Below are 19,624 nucleotides of genomic sequence, written 5' to 3'. Positions count from 1 at the left end.
ATCTATTTATATTATGATGAGAATACCACCATTATTTGGAATTAAAAAGTGAGCTCTACATTGCTCACTATGTTTAGAAACAAATCTATTTGCAATCCGGAATAGTTGTACATTTTTTGCAACTCAAATCTTTCTTCATCATTTGTAACTGTATCCTAGGGGTCTCAGAGAGATATCATAAAACTGCAGCTGAGGAAAAAAAACCCCAACAACCTATTTTAGATATTTGGAAACTCATAAAAATAGAGCTGTTTTGGTAACTGTCCATTCTCTGTTTGTGTGCTAAGCTCTGTGCCCACTTGATTTTATCCTTACAGTAGCATTGCAAGTCAGCAGTTGGAGTCTCAGAACTTGATGAAGATGCTAGTAGGATGTTCTGATGGGGAGTACGGGGTGTGGTGTGGTGGGATGTGGTAGGAAGGGTCTGAACCTGAAGTGATCCCAGCGGGGTTTGAGTGCCAGCTTTGTTTTTTTCTAGCTTTATTGAGAAATAACTGACTTAACGACATTATTTAAGTTTAAGGTGTACAATATGTTGATTTGATATACTTATCTATTTTAGAATGATTACCACAACAGCGTTAGCTAACACCTGCATCACCTCATATAATTACCATTTCTTTTTTGGGGTGAGAACATTTAAGATCTACTCTTTCAGCAACTTTCAAGTATATAATACAGTGTTATTAACTATTGTCAGCATGCTGTACGTTAGATCCCCAGAACTTAATTTATCTTATAACTGGAGGTTTCTATCCTTTGACCAATATCTCCCCTTTCCCCCCAACCCCCATCTTCTGGTAACCACCATTCTACTTTGTGTTTCTATGAGTTCAGCTTTTTTAATAAATTTCTTTATTTATTTGTTTGTTTATTTATGGCTGTGTTGGGTCTTTGTTGCTGCGCACGGGCTTTCTCTAGTTGCAGCGAGCGGGGGCTATTCTTCGTTGCGGTGTGCGGGCTTCTCACTGCAGTGGCTTCTCTTGTTGTGGAGCACGGGCTCTAGGCACGCGGGCTTCAATAGTTGCAGCATTCAGGCTCAGTAGTTGTGGCTCGTGGGTTCTAGAGCACAGGCTCAGTAGTTGTGGCGCACGGGCTTATTTGCTCTGTGGCATGTGGGATCTTCCCGGACCAGGGCTCGAACCCCTGTCCCCTGCATTGGCAGGTGGATTCTTAACCACTGCGCCACCAGGGAAGTCCGAGTTCAGCTTTTTTAGATTCCACATATAAGTGATATCAAACAGTATTTGTCTTTCTCTGTCTGACTTATTTTACTTAGTGTAATACCTTCAAGGTCTATCCGTGTTGTCACAAATGGCAGGATTTCCTTCTTTCTCATGGCTGAATAACATTCCATTATATATATATACCAGGTTTTTATCTGTTCATCCACTGATGGACACATAGGTTGTTTTCATATTTTGGCTATTTTGAATAATGCTGCAATAAACATGGGAGTGCAGATAGCTCTTAGAAATATTGTTTTCATTTCCTTTGGTTATATACCCAGAAGTAGAATTGTTGGATCATATGCTAGTTCTGTTTTCAAGTTTTTGAGGAACCTCCATACTGTTTTCCTGAGTGGCTGCAATAATTTACATTCCCACCAATAGTGCACAAGGGTTCTCTTTTCTCTGCATCCTTGCCAACACTTGTTGTCTCTTGTATTTTGATGATCTGAGTGCCAGCTTTGTTACTTCTTGATCTTGTACTCAGGGACAAATTACATTCCCTGTTCGTGCTTCAAATGTCTTCTTTAAAATGGAGATGTTCTTCTACCACTTGAAGCTGAATGAGGAGCAAATGAGATGAAATACTTTTGTGATGTATGCTGTGCCATTATCATTCCCACGTATGAGACTACTCGATCTCACCATCACCCCTCAAATCCTAACTGCACTAAAGGAGTTATATTGTTGATTAAATAATTTCAAAGTCATTTCAAGCCCCTAAATCCTCTGGCTCCTCATCCAGAGCTAACTTCCTCCTGTGATTCAAAAGCCCTGACATTGAATCCTCCTTACTTTCTCTTCTCAGAATAAGATGGAATGCATTCTTCAAGCACAGAAGATTTGTGCAGTCATTTTAATTTCCATAAAGATGTACAAAAGAAGGAATTTTCTGATTTAACTACAGTAAATTAGGTTTTCAAAATCTTAGACTTGTATTAACAGAAATATCTGTGGTGTAATTCCATTTCTAGCAGAAGCAGAGAGAGATGGTTGAAATTTTTTTTATGAAGAAGAATAGCCGAGGTAATGTTATATCGAACTATAGGAATTTAATTACCCCATTCCACAAATGTAGTTTTCAAATAAAGGAGTCAAAAGGATTTCCAAAGCTATTCTTCTGAACTGTGATATAAAAACCCAGAACACATTTAGTAGATGTAAAATGTATTACTGTACATTATGAGCCACAATGAATGAAAGAATAATAAGAAAAGCGACGTGAGATTGAACACACAGTGATTAAAAATCTCTTTGCTCCCTTTGTAGGAATATTGTAATTTGCTTAGAATTTTATGTTTTGTCACTGTAAGGATGGGCATTTCTGGAATATTTCTGATGGGTGGATATCATACTGGGGAAAGGTCTCCCGGAAAATGGAAATGCTCTCATTTGAGGGCTTCGGTACAGACTAGGTGTAAGTAAGAAATGCTGGGAGAGTGGGGAGGAATACATCACCTCAGGCCCTCATCATTCTTTTCAGAGTCTGAAAGTCTGTCCTTTATAGTGTCCATATAAAATCATGAAAGTTGTTAAGAGAGTAAATCCTAAGAATTCTCACCACAAGGAAACACATTTTTTTTTTTTGCTTTTTCTTTTTTACTGTATCTATATGAGATGATAGATGCTAACTAAACTTCTTGCGCTTATCATTTCACAGTATATGTAAGTCAAACCATTATGCTGTACACCTTAAATTTATACAGTGAAGTATGTCGATTATACCTCAATAAAACTGGAAAGAAACCTATTCCCTTAGCAATGAAGAGACGGCAGGGTGAATTAGGGACTCCTTTACTGAGAAGTCTTTACAAATCTTTACAAAAACCTTCGTTTCTCTTCCTTATTACAAAAATGACACATATTCATTGTAGAAAATTTTTAAAAATGGATAAGCAAGGAAAAGAGTATAAAGATCATTTGTAACATCACAGCAGCAATAACCAGTGTTAACATTTTGGTATATAGCCTACTAGTTTTTCTGAAAAGTCATTTTGCCACGTCAAATAAGAACTTAGTAAAGGGGAGTCTTGGCTTTGGAAAAAGAAGCAGCAAGATGTTCATCCATTTATCAAACACTTGTGCTGTCAGGAGAGACTTTATCTTTTACACCAACAGAAGAAAGAATAAATTGGAAGTACTCTAGAAATATGGGGTTTATGACTTTTCACTCAGGTAAGTTGCAAAGTGTTTTAGTGAACATCAGATGTAGCTAATGAGTTTTGTTTGCTTTTCCTTTTATTATTTTGAGAAAAAAGTTAGCACATAGCACTTTTTTAAATTAAAATTTGGTTTTCATATATATTTTAATCTTCAGTCTTCAAATTTTGCATTTTTCTTGTCCCCATTAGTGAGTGCTACTTTTGTCTAATGAATATTCACCCCTCTTACTGTTCTTTTTTTGGGTAAGATCATGAACATCCTTCCCCATAGCACATGATCTCAGATAATCATACAGGTAGGGAGGAAAAGGGAAAGCTGGAATGAAATAGAGTGAACCCTCCTATATACGACACTAGGTGGTTTTCCTTGAGCCTGTGCGCTTTAGGGACTTGCTAGCGAGGCAGTATAGTGTAGTAGGTATTCAGAGTGCAGGCTTTAGGGTCAAATTACGTGGCTTCACATCCAGCTCTATCACTTCCTGGCTGGGTAACCTTGGCTAAGTTAGTTAACCTCTCTGTGCCTTAGTTTCTTCATCTTTAAAACGAGAATAATAAGATATCAAGTCTTGTAGCTCTATTGGGGATTAATGAAATAATGCATTGTAAAGCTGCTTAGCACAGAGATGTGTTCAATAAATGTGAGCTAGTGTATTTGACATGATTGCACTCATAGGCATCTAGGTGGCCACATCAGTAAGACTCAAGTGCAGGAAAGGTCCCTGGAGAGTATTTCTACTCTTCGGGGTGACACTGGTTAATTCTCTAACTTTCAATAGCTCAGGTTTTCCCTTCTGAAATGCAGACTCTGCAGTTTATATTACAAAGGGGTTTTAGATGGAGCCAGCATGCTGCTTTGCAATGTAAAATGTTTTAACCATAAATAATAAAGGTAAGGCCTCATCTGAATGATGTCAAGCTTCTGCCTAGAGATGGAGGAGGCCTCCCTGAGTTAATAGCATACCTCCCCTGAGTGAACACAGAGAAAGGCAAGTTGCAGGAAACCGCCGGGGAGAACAAATGAATAAATATTGTTTGTGCCAGTGACAGCACGTGAAATAGGAATTCCTGACTGAACTTTTCAAACAGATTAGGAGTGGTGCTGTTCATCGGTACATGCAGCACTCCCTGAATAACTCAAGAAAGCCGTAAATTTGGGGTTTCAAATTTTGGCTGCTCACTCCTTATGAGTTCAAGTTCCTGAGAATTTAAGCCAGGTGTTTGCAGTTTGGCTGTAAGATGGCTGCATTAACACAAAAGTATGTAAGGAAGTTATTGGAAGAATTCCAAAAGATGTTGTTTGCTCTAGTTTTGAATGTGTCTCCATATTTATACACAGAGGTCCTAGGTTGGTGTCTAACTAGCAAGAATTGAAAGTTCTCTGTAATAAACCAAGGGGAGATACCTTAAAATAACATACTTGAGAAACGTTTAAACGTTTATCTCTCATAAACACTGTTATTGCGCTGTTCACCTTTTCTTCTCTCAAATCTAATTAAGAAGAATTCTTCCAAGATAAAAGTCAGGGCTATAACTGGCTAGAAAGGGGCATTGGACTCTGCTTCTTTGCACAGATGTTTAGCAAAGGCATGACCTTGCTGGATTTCTACTGCATACCTCTTCCATAGCTCTGATAGAATCAATTATGGCGCGTTCATTTATTCATTCAGTGAATGAGCATCTACTATGTGTCAGGCATCAGGAATTCAACTGTAAAACAGGTAGGCATGGTCCTGCTTCTTGGGGACTTGCAGTTTAGTGAGGGATACAGATAAGGATTTATTTATTTATTAAGATTTTTCTATTTTTTTTTTTTGATGTGGACCATTTTTAAAGTCTTTACTGAATTTGTTACAATATTGCTTCTGTTTCCTGTTTTGTTTTTTTGGCCCTGAGGCATGTGGGATCTTGGTTCCCCTACCAGGGATCGAACCCACACCCCCTGCATTAGAAGGCGAAGTCTCAACCATTGGACCGCCAGGGAAGTCCCACAAATAAGGATTTAAATATAACTTAAGTGCAAAGACAGGGAAAGGAGGGCGCTTGGGTCAGGTTCAGGGAGAGGAATGGATGATCAAAAGTGGTTTCCTGGGGGAAGACTTTCTCAGCAGTCAAGTTATTATTTTTTAATTTGCTGTTATATATGCTTACTGAGAGAATAGATGTTAATACTTCAGGGAACATTTGCATCTCAACAGGCTTTCTTCATATTGCAAAGTGCCTTCAATTGGGTTTCAGGAACTGTTGACCTGTAATTAAGCCTGCCGTCGCCTATCCAGAAGGGGTCTCTCTGTAGAATCAGAGTCCTGAGACAGGGGATGAGTCAGCCATGAACATGACTATGGTCTTAATCACCTCAGAGCAGGGAACCTTCACCTAAATTTCAGCTCTTACATTGATTTAGCATTTGACATGTGTTTATTCATTTGAGTCTCACAATGGCACTTCAAGATAGGCAGGACTCATATTATTATCCCCTAGCACACTCCTTGGTATCCACATGGTGCTATACACAAAATTGGTGCCCAGTAAAAATTTGGCAAGGAAAGGAATCTCCATTTTATAAATGAATAAAGGGAGGCTTAGACAAGTGAAATTACTTGCCCCAAATCATACAGTACAATAATGGCAGAGACTGAGCTACTAGATTTTCTGCATCCTGACCTGGTGCACCAAGCCACTTCTCAGGAGTTTAGGATGTCAAGGCAAGGTGTGATCAGCTGAGGCAGCAGAGACGTGTGCTTTGTGTCCTGGAGGCAAGTTATGGTGACAGAAGTGGGATTCGGGCTCTTTAAATCATGCTACCCTCTAAAGGGATTACAAATTAGAGTCCTCTGCTCTGGTTAATGTCTGTGAGAAAAATAAATAGAGTCTACACCTTGATTAAACTTAAAAAATGGCCTGCATTTCCACTTCAGAGGCCATCACGTGACCATCTACATTCCTAGCTTCTCTTGAAAAGACCAGCGCCTCTGGCAGTCAGACTGCCTTTCCCCAAGGACACACCTGGCAAGCGCTGAGTTGCTGCCCCCATTAGATGGGATACATGATACTGAGTTGGGAAGTGAAATTTCATCTCCAATCACCTGCCCTTTACTGATCAGGGGACTCTATTGATCAGGGGACGGTAGAGAGAACAGAAGGAATGGCGTTCTAGGCAGCAGCAAACATACCAGTTCTCTTGGTAGCCAGAGCCAGAGGGGAAGTTTGGTTAAATAGCTTCTCATGAGACACGAAAATATTTCAAGTTTACTGTCTCATGAATTCTCATTATCCTTTACCAAATCTTTTTTGTGCCCATGAAATAATGCATCTGTATCCAATGTAAGTAGATTGCTGTAGTTTAAAGCAATACTAGGTAGTATTTGGTTTTGTGCTGTGTAATATGTCTTTTTAGCATAAACATGATGTATTTAATTTTCAGCCCAGCCTCGTTTACTGTACTCTCAGCTCTCCTGAGCTGGGTTAGTTGCAGTGCTGTTGCCCACTGGCAAGGCTCAGAAGACTGGGTTTCCTGTTATGTCTGGTTTCTAGTGTGTGTTCCTCACTGGCCCTGGGTAGGTCTCTGATGTGCTGCTTGACTGATCTAGGGTCCACACCCTAGACTGAAGGCACCTAACCAGTGCAAGCCAGGCAAGGATGACTGTAGGCAAGCTAGAAAGGCCCCTATCTTTCCTGGCACACACCAAGCTCAGCTGTCACAAAGGTGACATAAACATCAATTCTAGGGCCTGCAGTCACCGAGAGCAGAGGCAAACAGTATGGTATAGTACAAGCAACATGGCCATTGGGGGTCAGGCACAACTGATTCCAGCCCAGCTCTGTTGCCCCCAAACTTGCCCAAGTAGCTCAACCTAAGCCTCAGTCTTCCCATTGGTAAAATGGGGGGGGGGTGGGATTTAGCGCTGGTACATAGTAAGAATTCAATGAATGTTAGTTATTCATTTATTTTTCTCCAGTTTACAGACAAGGAAACTAAGACTCAGAAAGGCTAAGTAACTTTCCTAAGGTCAAGGAAATGGCAGAGCCTGCCTTTGAACCTTGGTCTTTCGCTCCAAAGTCAAGCTCTCAAACCACCATATTATGTTACCTTCACATTGCCTGCCTCTGGGGGTGGTGGTGAGCATGATGTAAGGTGTTTAGCTTGGTGGTAGAGTGGAGGTTTCAGTAATTGGCAGTGATTATTAGAGGTAGGGGAGCTCAACTGAGCTGAAATTCTGTCTAGAGGTTCAATTACCTATAGACCCTTGTTGTCACAGGGACCCCAGTTCATAGGTAAGTCTTTCCAACCCCATTTGCACATATAGATGGTTAGTGTTGACTCTGAGTGTGAGAGATGATGATGGTAGTGGTGTTGGTTAGTGAAGGGAAAAGAAACATGACTTCATTAATAAAAGCTTAATATAGAGGACAGCTTAGTGCAATGGGGTGGTAGAAATGGCTCTCCCTGTTAAACGTACTTTTCTCTCCAGTTTTCAGACATATAATCATTTTGCAAGACTCTGGGTCTTGCCTGGAAATAAATAGGTGAGAAAATGCCAGCTCTTTAGTCCTAAAGTCTGGGAGGGCGTTGCTTTTCCCAACACAGGGATAAAAATAAAACGACCCTCTAAAAGTGGTGCTGACTACCCTCAGCTTACTAGGGAGTCATAAGAACCTCCTTTTTCATACAGGCATTCGAGAGCTGACCTTTCAAATCACCACATCTGGGGAGAATGTGTGATTTGATGCAGAACATTTTAAGGCGTGCCAAAGGATGAATGCATGAGAATGTGCTCATCAGTTTTCTTCTCCTTCAAGGAGCTCAGAGTTGCTTAGGTTATAAAAGGCAGTTCTTGGGCACTTCCAAACCTATAGCATTTGCTTCAGTAGGTCTTCTGTGCAAAGTAGATTAAAGCACATATATACACGGAACGCTGATGCATGCACCCGGTACGAGAATGAAGGGTGTGTGTGTGTCTGTGTCCTCAGAGTGAAGTTTAGCCATTTCAAGGTAGCTAGTTACACAGTAAGTTCAACAAAGGGTCGTTTGGAAAAAAGATGGAATTTCTCTAAAAGAAGAGCCAAACTCTGTGAATCGCTTTGTTATGGAGGCTCACGCACTACATCTAGGGTCCAAGCAGTAATTCTGAATATAAGACCAGCTTTTGATTTGTGAACCCAAATACCTGCAGGTTCAGAAGACATTCAAAAGAAGCTTATTTGTATTCCTAATGCCCTTTTTTAAAGAGCCACAGACTTTTGTGGAAAACGGAATTGGACGGATGGTGATCTCCCAAATTCATCTCCAGGAGAAAATAGCATCTGTCTGATCTCATGTGTCATCATGTGCTAAATGAAGGTCCAGGCAGGGATGCTGATAGAAATTCCTCGTGGGTGCTAATTCTGAACAGTCTGGGCAGTGAGGTGCTTCAAGGGCGGGATTGATCACAAACTCCCCCGTACCCCGACCAAGCATAGTTAGCGTTTTTCTTGACTCGTTTCCAGTCTTAGAAACAGCAAACTGAAAAATTTCCCCCCTGTGTTTTTGGATGAGGAGATCCAGATGTCAGAACTGGCGAATTTTCAGAGTTGTTCCTTGTCACGAAGCCACTTAACCACAAGATTGCTGAGCTTCCGCAGGAGATACCTGCCAATCAGCCGTCATCCTGGCTCCTGAAGGCCTGCGAGAAGGCCGGTTCCTCCCTTCCTCACTGGCTCAGAGGCCCATTGGCTTTTGTCGAATGGGGCCTAGAGAGAGGTCAAGGGACTGATCTATCTCTGAAGCTATAAGTAAAAAATGATTTGATGGCTACAGTAAAGGGGTTTTCATCTTTTCGAAATGTCTGTAATGTTGGGAAATGTGCTGAGGATAGTAGTTACTGATCTGGAAGATTGGCATGGACCCTGTTGGCTTAGCCTGCTGGGAAATTCTTCTTTCCTCCCTTCCTTCAATATTTGCTAAGCACTTGCTACATGTCAGGCAGGGGGCTAGAGACCAGCCATGAAACAACAACGAAAACAAGTCAGACCCTGTCCCTGACCTCAGAGTCTGGTGGAGGGAGAGGCAAGAAGACTGGAGATTTCTTTCTGGATCCGGAAGTACAACACTGATGGTAGACGAAGGGCACCTCATCTGGCAGACCAGCAGGAATTCGGCAAAGGGGCTGAGCAAAGACAAGAGCATCGCAGGCAGAGCAAGGGTGGTGTGCGAAGGCCTAGATGGGAAGCTGAAAAGAGCGTGTCCATCTGCACAATTGCAAATTGTGCAATTCCCTGGGGGGGGGGGTGCTGGGGGGGGCAATAGGGAGGGAGAGGGCTGGAGGAGGCCGGGGCCCTAAGGTCCTTGAGGGTCTTTTCTGCCATATGAACTATGGACCTGTACTCTAGGCTGGTGGCGACAGCGAAAGTTTGTAATTGGGCCACCATATGGCCATCATGACCTGACATTGCGCCCTGGGGGTGGAGTGTCTTAGAGTGGATCCTGTCGGAGTTTTAGGGGTGGACCAGCGGCTCAGGTGGCCCTGATAGGAAGTGAAAGCTTGTCATTCTGTTAGTCCTTGAGCGGGAGGCAAGGGATGAGAGATGCTTCTTTTTTCTGTCTTTTTTTAATTAAAAAATACCATTAAAGCCTGATGTAAAAACTAGTAAGTGTTAAATGATACTAAGTCAGGTGGTCTCCTTTGAAGTTGAAAATGCTCTCAGATAAGCTGAAGAAGGGGCAATAAAACTGAAATGGCCAGAGGGCACTTAAACAAATCATCCATTTGTTCTTGAAAGCGACCAAAAAGATATAGGAAAGGGTAATTAAGAAACACACAGAAAAGTCCTAACTAAAACAATGCTGCTGAAAATCGCCTATGTCAATGTATTCTTCACTAAAAGTTGTCTTCTGCTGCCGCTTCTTTTTCCTCCCTATGGATGTGCCTTTTGTATATGATGATCAATTTTCCACATGGATGTGCCTTTTGTATATGATGATCAATTTTCCACAAGGTTTGCCGTAATGTTTCCTCAGAGCTTAGGTTTTTACATTTTAATTCATTCCATGGCTGTTCTTAATTGCTCTTTTCACAATTCAGGGTCATTGTTTTCTAGAAGACAGAACATACTCAAATCCCAACCCTCTTCTTTTTCTCAACTTGTTTTTGTCTGTCTTGACTTGAGGAGAACCACTGATGAAGGAGGCAGTCTCTACCGTTCAAGTGGAGCCTGTGATCTGGTCCATTCTATACTTTGATTTACCTTTACCTTCCTACGATTTGCATTTTGGGTTCCCAGAAATCACTCCCCTCCCCCAGCCCATCGATATTACTCTTTCCAACAACTTCCTCTCTTCCTGAAATCCCTCTGAGATCCCACTTATCCTTCAAAAAGTCCAACATAAACTTCATATTCCTCGTCTTCTGAGACAGATAAGCACACTGCAATTTGACAGAAGTTTATGGTAGGATTAAAACAGCAGGACATTATTATTACTGTTGTTGCTGTTATTTTTAGATTAGTCTTGTCTACCCTTTTGTATGGTACCTTTCTTTTTATTTTTTTTTTTGTATTGTACCTTTCTTGAGCATAGAGACCATATCTTTAGCTATTTTTGTAATCTCAAGTAGAGCTCGGCACAGTAGAATTGAACAAGTATAAATTTAAAAAATGTATTGATTAAGTTGTGATCTGCCAAGAGCTATAGTGGTTTTCATTTAGAGGCTCGTGGAAAATATGAGTGTGGAGACAATCCTGCAAGGCATCTGAACAATAATCCCTAGGATCTAGACAGTGACTGACCCTCGAATCTGTGAACACATAGTGGGTTGCTTCCTTTGACCAAGGGGAGGCTTCGAGATGGGGTGCGAGGGCCTAGTGGTTACAGAGCGGCTATAGCCCAGGACTGCAAAAAACCAATGTCTTCCAGCTCTAAGTTTCTAGCATTTCTTGCACTTTTGTTTCTCACAGGAGTAGCCCAGAGTAAACTAATGAAGCCTGCAAAATCCCCTGTTCTGCTATCTTTTGAAGCCCAGTTCCAGAGAATGTCTCTAGCCAGTAACCCTTGCTCTGCAAACAAAGCCCGGGGGGGTAATCGTTGCACCCTAGTGTGATTTGGCTTTATGTGTGACTCCTGGCACTTTAAATGGTCAAAGAAACAACAAAAAAAATTGATGCCTGGTGAGAAGTTTTCTATCTTGTGACATTTACGTGGTGACTTCCATGGCTTAAGCAGGGTAGCCTCCATTTTCACTTTCGTTTCCCGGTGTGGATTTGTACAGTATTGCCTTAGCAGTTCTGTTTCAAAGTTTCCCCCTTAGCTATCAAGCCTCATTTCTGTTCCAATCCTATTATTATTTGCAGTTTAATCAAGATTAAGGGAATTGTGGCCAAAGGTGAGAAGGTACTTGCTGCTTGTAAGCTGAAATTTGATGTGGCTAAAATCCAGACTCTAGTAGCTGGGGATTCATGGTAGAGGAGTGAGTGGGTTGGGATCTTGGACCCTCTTCACTGGTTCAACAATTTTTCAAGTGTATTCTTTGACATGCTAGTTGTTTGATGGAAAGATGTGAGAGAAAGGAAGGCTGTGAGACACATGGCTCTTTTTCTGTGTTTTTATCTGCACTTACTGAGGTGCAGATCCCTGGTGTAAGAACATCTTTGCATAGCATTCTTCCTTTCTGGGACTGATCCTCTTGTTATGACATGGGTACCAAATAGAACGATGCTCGTCACACTTGTGTGGGAGCCGGGTCCTCTAGGCCCCAGCTTCATGGGTGTTGAGACCTTATTTTCTCGATCATGAAGAAGTGGTGGTGCTGGGGAGGGTAGGGGGAACAGAACCCAGGAGAGGGCTGGGGCAGCGTGGCTGGCTGGGGGCACTTGGGGAGTGTGGAGTCATAGCTATTTATACCCATTCTGGAGGTAGTTCAGTATTTCAGCAACAGGGACTGTTGTGCTAGTTTGACGGGCTGGTAGTGGCTCTGCACCTGTAAGCTCACTTGCTGACGAGGAAACAAGGCGGGATCTGAAGCTAGGAAACTGGAGTTTGACTCCCAGCTCTGCCAACCATGGGTCGAGGAATCTGGGCAGATCCCTTGATCATTGAGACTCAGCTTTCCCATCAGTACAATGGAAAAAATAGTAACTACTCTATCAAGTTAGTAGGAAGGCAGCAGATTTGCAGTAAGATGACATATGTGCGAACACTTTGTTAAACTGCAGCTCTACTGGCTAAGTTTTCCTATTATTTTGATGTCTTACTGTCGTGATTGAATTCGGTTGTTTAGTGAAAACTTCAAGTATGGAAGTGTTTAGGGTGTTTAGTCAAACACCAAATATTGTATTTCTGTGCTTTTTGAGTTGTTGGATCTGCTTTTGGTATATTTTTCTTGTTCCCCTCTCATGTTAGGGTGTGGGCTTAGAAGCTACATAACTGAAGTTTATTTGAACTGTGTACTAGATAAGGATAATTTTACGTGTAAAGCAAATCAAATTTAGCACATAACCTTTTGTTATGTTTAGCACATCTCAGGGCCGTTTCCAACATTCTTTGCTAACTTCTTGGTTCCTGTCTGTCCTGCATATGTTGATGATGGAATTCTAGATGTGGAATGATGTATGCAATTACTTAGAAGTATATATTATCAGTTTGAAAAGATCATATTTTTAGTGAAGGTAGTAGAGAATATACATCACTCACTGACTCACTCACTCACTCACTCAGGCATTTATTAAATGATGTGTATAGACCACTTTCCCGGACAAAGTAAAAGAAGTAGGATACCTGGCCGTCTTCCTAGGACTTTGCGCACCATTTTAATCCAATTTAAGAATACAGACTGACTCTCAGGAAGAGGTTATATAATTATTTAAAAGGATGCAGAGCGTTGGGGAACTGGGAGGCAACAGGACCCTTCCAGAGGAAAATTGGAACAATAAATTTCTTTTTCACCAAGAATTTGAGAAAGGTGTACATCTCTTTAATTGGAGTATGGTATGTGCCTTAGCAAGAGCTTCAGGTACCTAACACCAAACGTAAGAAGGATGTTGCATCGTGTCCTTTTGTAAATCACTATATGGGACCAGGTGGATTTTGTTTCTGTGTTCAGTGTCTCTGGACGATGTTCCCTCCCGCTCTCGCAATGCCCATTTGGCTAGGCCAGAACTGCTGCGAGAGTGGTGCACTACCAGTAGTGATCGGTAGATGGCAGCATTGGGCGACCTATCTCATTTTCTTAAGCACACTCCCTGCTAGCTGATGCCGTGGCTGTGTTCCACAGCCGTGTTTGGATCTCAGGTCGTCACTCAGACCTTCTTCTGCTTAATGACTATGTGTATGTAAATGACTCTGCTTTTCTTCTAGGGAAGAGGTCCGATATATCATTCCTGTTTTGGTTTTCAGTTAATGATTATATGTAATTATATTCGAATAAAATATTTATAAATAATTACTTATAATTAGTGGTATGTAGAACTTGGAATTCATGAACATCAGCTTTGATGAAAGGTACCCTTCAATTTGGGAGGTGTTAGTCTTAGTATTATTGTTTGTTTCTGTTTAAAAGACATTAGTGGCCAAGACTCTGCAATCCTCTTTTACAGGAATTCTTATAGGGCTCAGGTTTTTTATTTTTTGTGGGGTTTTTTGATTTTTGTTTTTTTTGATAATAGGTAGGATATTTATTTGGTAAATCTCTTGGGAATATATTACAGATCCACATATGGCAAGTGCTCTGAGGAAAACAAATTATATTTTCTTAAAATTTCAAGAAGCAATTAGCTACCCTTGGATTTTGAAGGGTCTCCAGGGGTCATCCAGTCCAACTCTAAGCAGGCTTTGCACTTAAAACCAGGCAGAAGACACGTGCAATTGCCCCCTCCTCCCCATTAGTGATTGTGCCCAGGGTCTTCTGCATTTTGAGGTCTACACCTTATGCATTTTGAGGCATTAGAAACAGAAAGGGAAAAATGATCCTGAGCAAGTCCGTAATTCAAATTTTGCCAACACCCGAGCTTCAGGTACATTTTATCATCCCGCTTTATCTGTTAGCCACACATGGAGCTGCAAATGGAAAGCTATCTTAAGGTGAAAGGTCTAATTCTCTGGTGAGAGGCTGTAGAAGCAGCATCTAGGCTCATTCCTTGGTCAAGGACAGCAGGAAACCAGAGGGAAAGGCAGCTAGGGGATGAGCAGATGGAACTGTGTAAGGTCAGAGTTTCTGGAAGGATTCCCAGATGAGGGATGAGGCCAGAGAGCATTCTAAGCAACGGGAAAGAAGACATCCAGTGGCTCTTGCCTCTGAGGTTACCCTGATTCTAGAAGCACAAGGATCGAAGACACACTGATAGATTTAGCTTGGAATTTTTAGCCGAGTTGATGCAGACCTTTTAATTCCTGCCACACTAGGACGGGATGCCAGATCTAGGTGAGGACCGTGAGAACGGTGCACCAGATTTTCTCAGGGGCTCTCTCAGCCTGCTTTGATTTGGATCATAACCATGACTGTGCATTATGTATGCACTGATATAGCATAAGGAAAATTAAAAATGCACATAATAGGCTGACCTAAATGCTCCTGTAGCTGGCTCCATATGTGTACTATTTTGGAGGCTTTTGAACATGAGAGCACATTTTTTCACAAACTCTTCTGTATTCAACGTTAAGGCTCCAAGGATTTCACATCATGTGCTATAAATGCAATACAAATTAGAGAAATCAGCCAAAGACATACTAAGAAGATGTCATGAGATTCTAGTTTTCCTGATTTAACCTTTCATTTCCCCATTTTTTTGGTTGTAAGGAAAAAATCATGCATCTCTTAATCTTTTACCTGGAAACTTTAAAATGTGACAGATGTTGAGCTCATAAAACACTGAGCTCTGGATCTCTTAAATATCACCATCTAGACTGGTCCTGGGTAAATCACTTCATCTCCTTAAACCTGAGTTTTCCTTTTGGTAAAGTAAGAGGGTGAACTTCCAGGCTTCCCGTTCTATGACTGTATGATCACGTCTCCACTGTGCCCAGGACTGTGCAAAATTTTTTGGAGGACAGACTTGAGGGCTGTATTTTAACATTTCTTTATTTTTTGTCATTGAAGTATATTTGACTTACAATATTATGTTAGTTTCATGTGTACAACGTAATGATTCATTGTTTCTATACATTACAAAATGATCACCAGATAAGTCTAGTTGCCATCTGTCACCATACAAAGTTATTACAATATTATTGACTGTATTTCCTATGCTGTACATTTCATCCTCTGTATTTTAACTTTTCAACACATTTTCACATCTCTTATTTTGGTTCTTCTCATGAGGCCTCTGTGATACTGAGTTCTCCCAACCCCCTGCTACCGCTGGCCCAAGTCATCCTCTAAGTCGCTCACCACCCTTGTCTTGACTGCCACTGCCTTCCAACTGGTCTCTCTGCTTCCACTCTTGCCCCTACAATCTATTCTTTACCCAGCACCAGCGTGATCTTTTGGAAATGAAATCAGAACACATCTCTCTCCAGCCTAAAACCTTCCAATAGCTTCCCGACACCCTTGGAAATACACATCTATCCGTGCCTCAGGGCCTTTGCATTTGCTATTTCCTTTGCTGGGAACACTTTTCCCCCTAGGTCTTTGTACAGCTGGCTTGTTCATTTTCTTAAAGAAAGGGCCATTTTCAAGCAGGTTGCAGCTTAAAGATCACTCCGGCAGAGAGGCTTTCCCTGATCCCTCCATCTAAAACAGCCATATCCTCTGCTTGCTCTCTGACAGTTACATGATATTATTATTTATATAGCAGATTTATATAGCAGATTTCACCTGACATTCATCCTGTATGTTGACTTTCGTTGTTATTGTTGTTACTTGTCTCATCCCAGGAGCATACCTGCTTCATGGGTCGGGGAACTTTGTTCCCTTGTTCTCTGCTAGAGCGGAGTCTGGCATTTAATAGGTTTGTAGGAGTGTCTGTAGAATAAGTAGATGAATGAATAGATGTCATAGGCAGGAAAACTACAACCCAGAGAGGTTGTGGTCACAGAGCTAATTAGAAGCAGGGGTAAGACTAGGACTCAGGCCTCCTTGTGTGTGTCTTTCCTCCAGGTCCTGCTGTCACACAAAAAGCCTAATTTAGAAATACTTCATTCACTATTTGTTTATTTATTCACCAGATATTTACTGAGCTCTTATTATGTTTCTGGCACTGGTCTGTGTCAGTTGTTCTCAGCCAGGAGCGATGTTGTCCCTCTGGGAACATTTTTCAATGTCTGGAGACGTTATTGGTCGTTGCAAATGGGGGGGGTTGCTACTGGCACCTAGGGGACAGAACCAGGGTGCTGCTAAATATCCTCCAGTGTGCAGAATAGCCCCCTGCAGCAAAGAGTTATCCAGCGCAACGTGTCAACACTGCTGAGATTGGGAAACTCTGCTCTAGATGAACAGACGGTGATACTGTTCTCATGGAGCGGATGGTTTAGTGGGGGGAGACAGACGGCAAACAGTATATTTCATACATCAAGACCACGTCAAAAAAGTGATGTGACAGAGAAGAAAGACAAGTCAGAACAGAGTAAGAGGGGGTGCCGCTGGGTGCTGTGGGTGGTGACAGGGTAGGAAGGGCTGTAATTTTCGCCTCTTCGGGAGACGAATCAAGAAAGGAAATTTTGCCTCTGGAGGCTCAGCTCCATGACCTGGAATGACCAGGCCTTCGGGTCCAGCCCAGGGCTGCAGAGCATTGACCACTCAACTTCAGAGATCGTCCGCACATAATAAAAATATAAAACCCTCCAGAACCAAGGGACATCTTAACCTCCAGATAAAAATAGGGCAAATAGCCATGGGCTAGAAATAATTAGTATTTTCTGCTCCTTTTCAGGGATGTCTACATTCTCTTTCTCAACCCCTTCATTGCTCCATCATCACTAATGCAGGACAGTGTTAATTTGATGAAATTTTTTATTGCTCATTGTCAGCTTCTCACTTTCCTCTCGGAGCACAAATTGTGTAATTTCAGCCCCTCTCAAGAGTCGTGAGTTTTTTGGGTGTATGGAGATTTCTGTCTGTCTAGGTTGATTTCCTAGGAACTCAACAGAAGCAAGTGTAGATTTTAATATCTTGGGGAAGCTGTAGTAGTTGATGATGGTAAAACTCGGGCCAATGAAATGGTTCTTACTATATGTATTTAATGTATATGTATACATGTAAGTGCATACATAGTTATCCATTTAAGAGTTTGCTAAGAAAATGGTAATTTGGTAGGCATATACTTGTTTTCTTGCTCTTTCCTGGTTTCTTCACCACAATTCTTTACCAAGCATTGGCACATAGTAGGTACTCAACAAATGTTTGTTGAATGAATAAACAAACTGCAAAAATCAGTTTAGGATTACTGAATTCCAAGTTATTTTTCCACATTTACACAGTGCTACGGAACCACAACTTATTAAATATAGTAGCATATTCTTCTGGCATTATCATTGTGACATATTCATTCTTTCTAAATCTGTGGTTTTTTTAAATTTTAGAGTCATTGCAAGGACTATGATTTGACTCATAGGGTTTCTGAATCCAGGAGGCATAAGGCTCTTAGTACTTAATACTTTTTCCATTTACCTTTAAACTAGGGAGGGATTATTAGGCAATAAATGTCAATAAATCTTCTTGACTTAAATGCGTTTTAATTGACAGTGCTGAAGAAATTACGCAGAGTGCACCATTTTATTTTGGGTGCCATTTTATTTTACAGAAGAACTTACTGCCCAGTTCACTGGATGTGTGTCCACTTCTTTTTCAGTGCTATTTCTTCACCATTGAGTTTGGCCTTTGCAAGCAAGAAGGGCAACTGCGAGCTTATGGAGCTGGACTGCTTTCCTCCATTGGAGAATTAAAGGTATGAAGCTGTGAACGAAAGTATCCTTCCCAAGCAAACTGGTTCAAGGTCATGGAAAATATTGATTTGTCGGTCTGAGTCTCTCCACTCGCAGATACCCCAAAAATATTTAGTACAGGGGATTTGGTACCTCATATGTGGGTGCTGACCTAACTTTTTGCACTTCTGAAAATGGGTCATGCCTTTCTGGGTTTGTGGTGTGACTCAAATGGCTGAGCAGCCATGTGCACGAATCGACAGGAATGACAAATGTATGCTCAAATGTTGGGTAACAGATGACTGGCCTAAATTTAGTGCTGAAAAGTGGGCACTGAGCTAGCAGTGATCCTACTGATTGAAATTCCCTTGGAAGGGTGGCTTGGCCTCTCTCATTTCTGTCATCCCCACGGCTCCCATGGATTCCCCAGCATCTGCTTCCTAAAGGGGAATCAGAGGTTATTTTAGCTTCTTCAGAATTAATGTAAATTCAAACATTTAGGGGCATATACAATAAAAAAAACCCACCTAAATAAATGTGTGGTCCAAGAGGTATCTAATATGTGTAGTGATGCCTAAGGGATGCTATTTTTTTTTTTTTTTTGCCTTAAAATACAGTAAAATAATCATTTATTCAGAAATGTTGGAGTCTGGGGCATTCTGATCATTTAAATATTCTGGTTACTTAAGAATTGCTATCTGTATACCACTGGGGGATAGCAAGTTTTGATGAATTTAGAATGCATTGTGATGTGTAATCTGGAAATGGTACTGAAAATAATTTAATCTTTCTTTGATTATTCAGACTAAGGTCAGGATTATGGACGATCCTAGGGTTTTTATTTTGAGTATTTATTATCCTTACATAATGTAACTGGGATATATATGATTACTGGAACTTTTTAGATGTTTGTACTTTTGAAAGATGCAATTTAACTGTAGTTTCATTGAGTCCATTCACTTTATGACTTCATTCATTCATTCATTCCACAAATATTTGGTTGAGCATCTACTATGCGCCATGTACTATGCCAGGCACTGAGGATACAAAGACAAATAATGATGATGAAGAATAAGAATATGAAGAAGATAACAACTGCCTCATAAGACACTTAAATAGACTTTAGTATTTTAGGTGCTTTAAACATATTAACCCACTTAATTCTCATAACAACCCAATGGGATAAGTAACACCATTATCACAGATGAGAAAACTGAGGTATAAAGACATTAAAGAGCTTGTTCAAGGTCACACAGCTAATAAGTGTTGGAGGTGGTCCCGAGCCCAGGCAGTCTAGGCTCCAGGATCCAAGTCCTTGACCATTAGGCCCTATTGCCTGGGATCCCTGTTATCAAGGAGGTTACATTCTAGTGCAGGAGATAAACGACCAAGATAATACAGACAGTGTG

The 19,624-nt window shown here is 41.1% G+C and overlaps 1 protein-coding gene and 1 long non-coding RNA gene across 2 annotated transcripts in view; one reads left to right on the top strand and one right to left on the bottom strand.

Moving 5' to 3' along the window:
• LOC309640468 overlaps window positions 1-19,624 on the bottom strand; it is a 163,571-nt gene that overhangs the window by 73,428 nt on the left and 70,519 nt on the right. The gene's annotated exons all lie outside the window — the stretch shown is intronic.
• The window catches only part of TPH2 (tryptophan hydroxylase 2), an 87,852-nt gene that overhangs the window by 59,452 nt on the left and 8,776 nt on the right, over window positions 1-19,624 (top strand). Inside the window, exon 9 of the mRNA XM_082419006.1 lies at window positions 18,143-18,238. Within this exon, the coding sequence (XP_082275132.1) occupies window positions 18,143-18,238 (96 nt within the window). The remainder of the gene's footprint in view (window positions 1-18,142; window positions 18,239-19,624) is intronic.

This window comes from Balaenoptera physalus, assembly GCF_965194825.1.
Source record: "Balaenoptera physalus genome assembly, chromosome: 13".
In the NCBI taxonomy this organism is placed as follows: Eukaryota; Metazoa; Chordata; class Mammalia; order Artiodactyla; family Balaenopteridae; genus Balaenoptera; species Balaenoptera physalus.
This window is presented reverse-complemented; position numbering and strand designations above follow the sequence as displayed.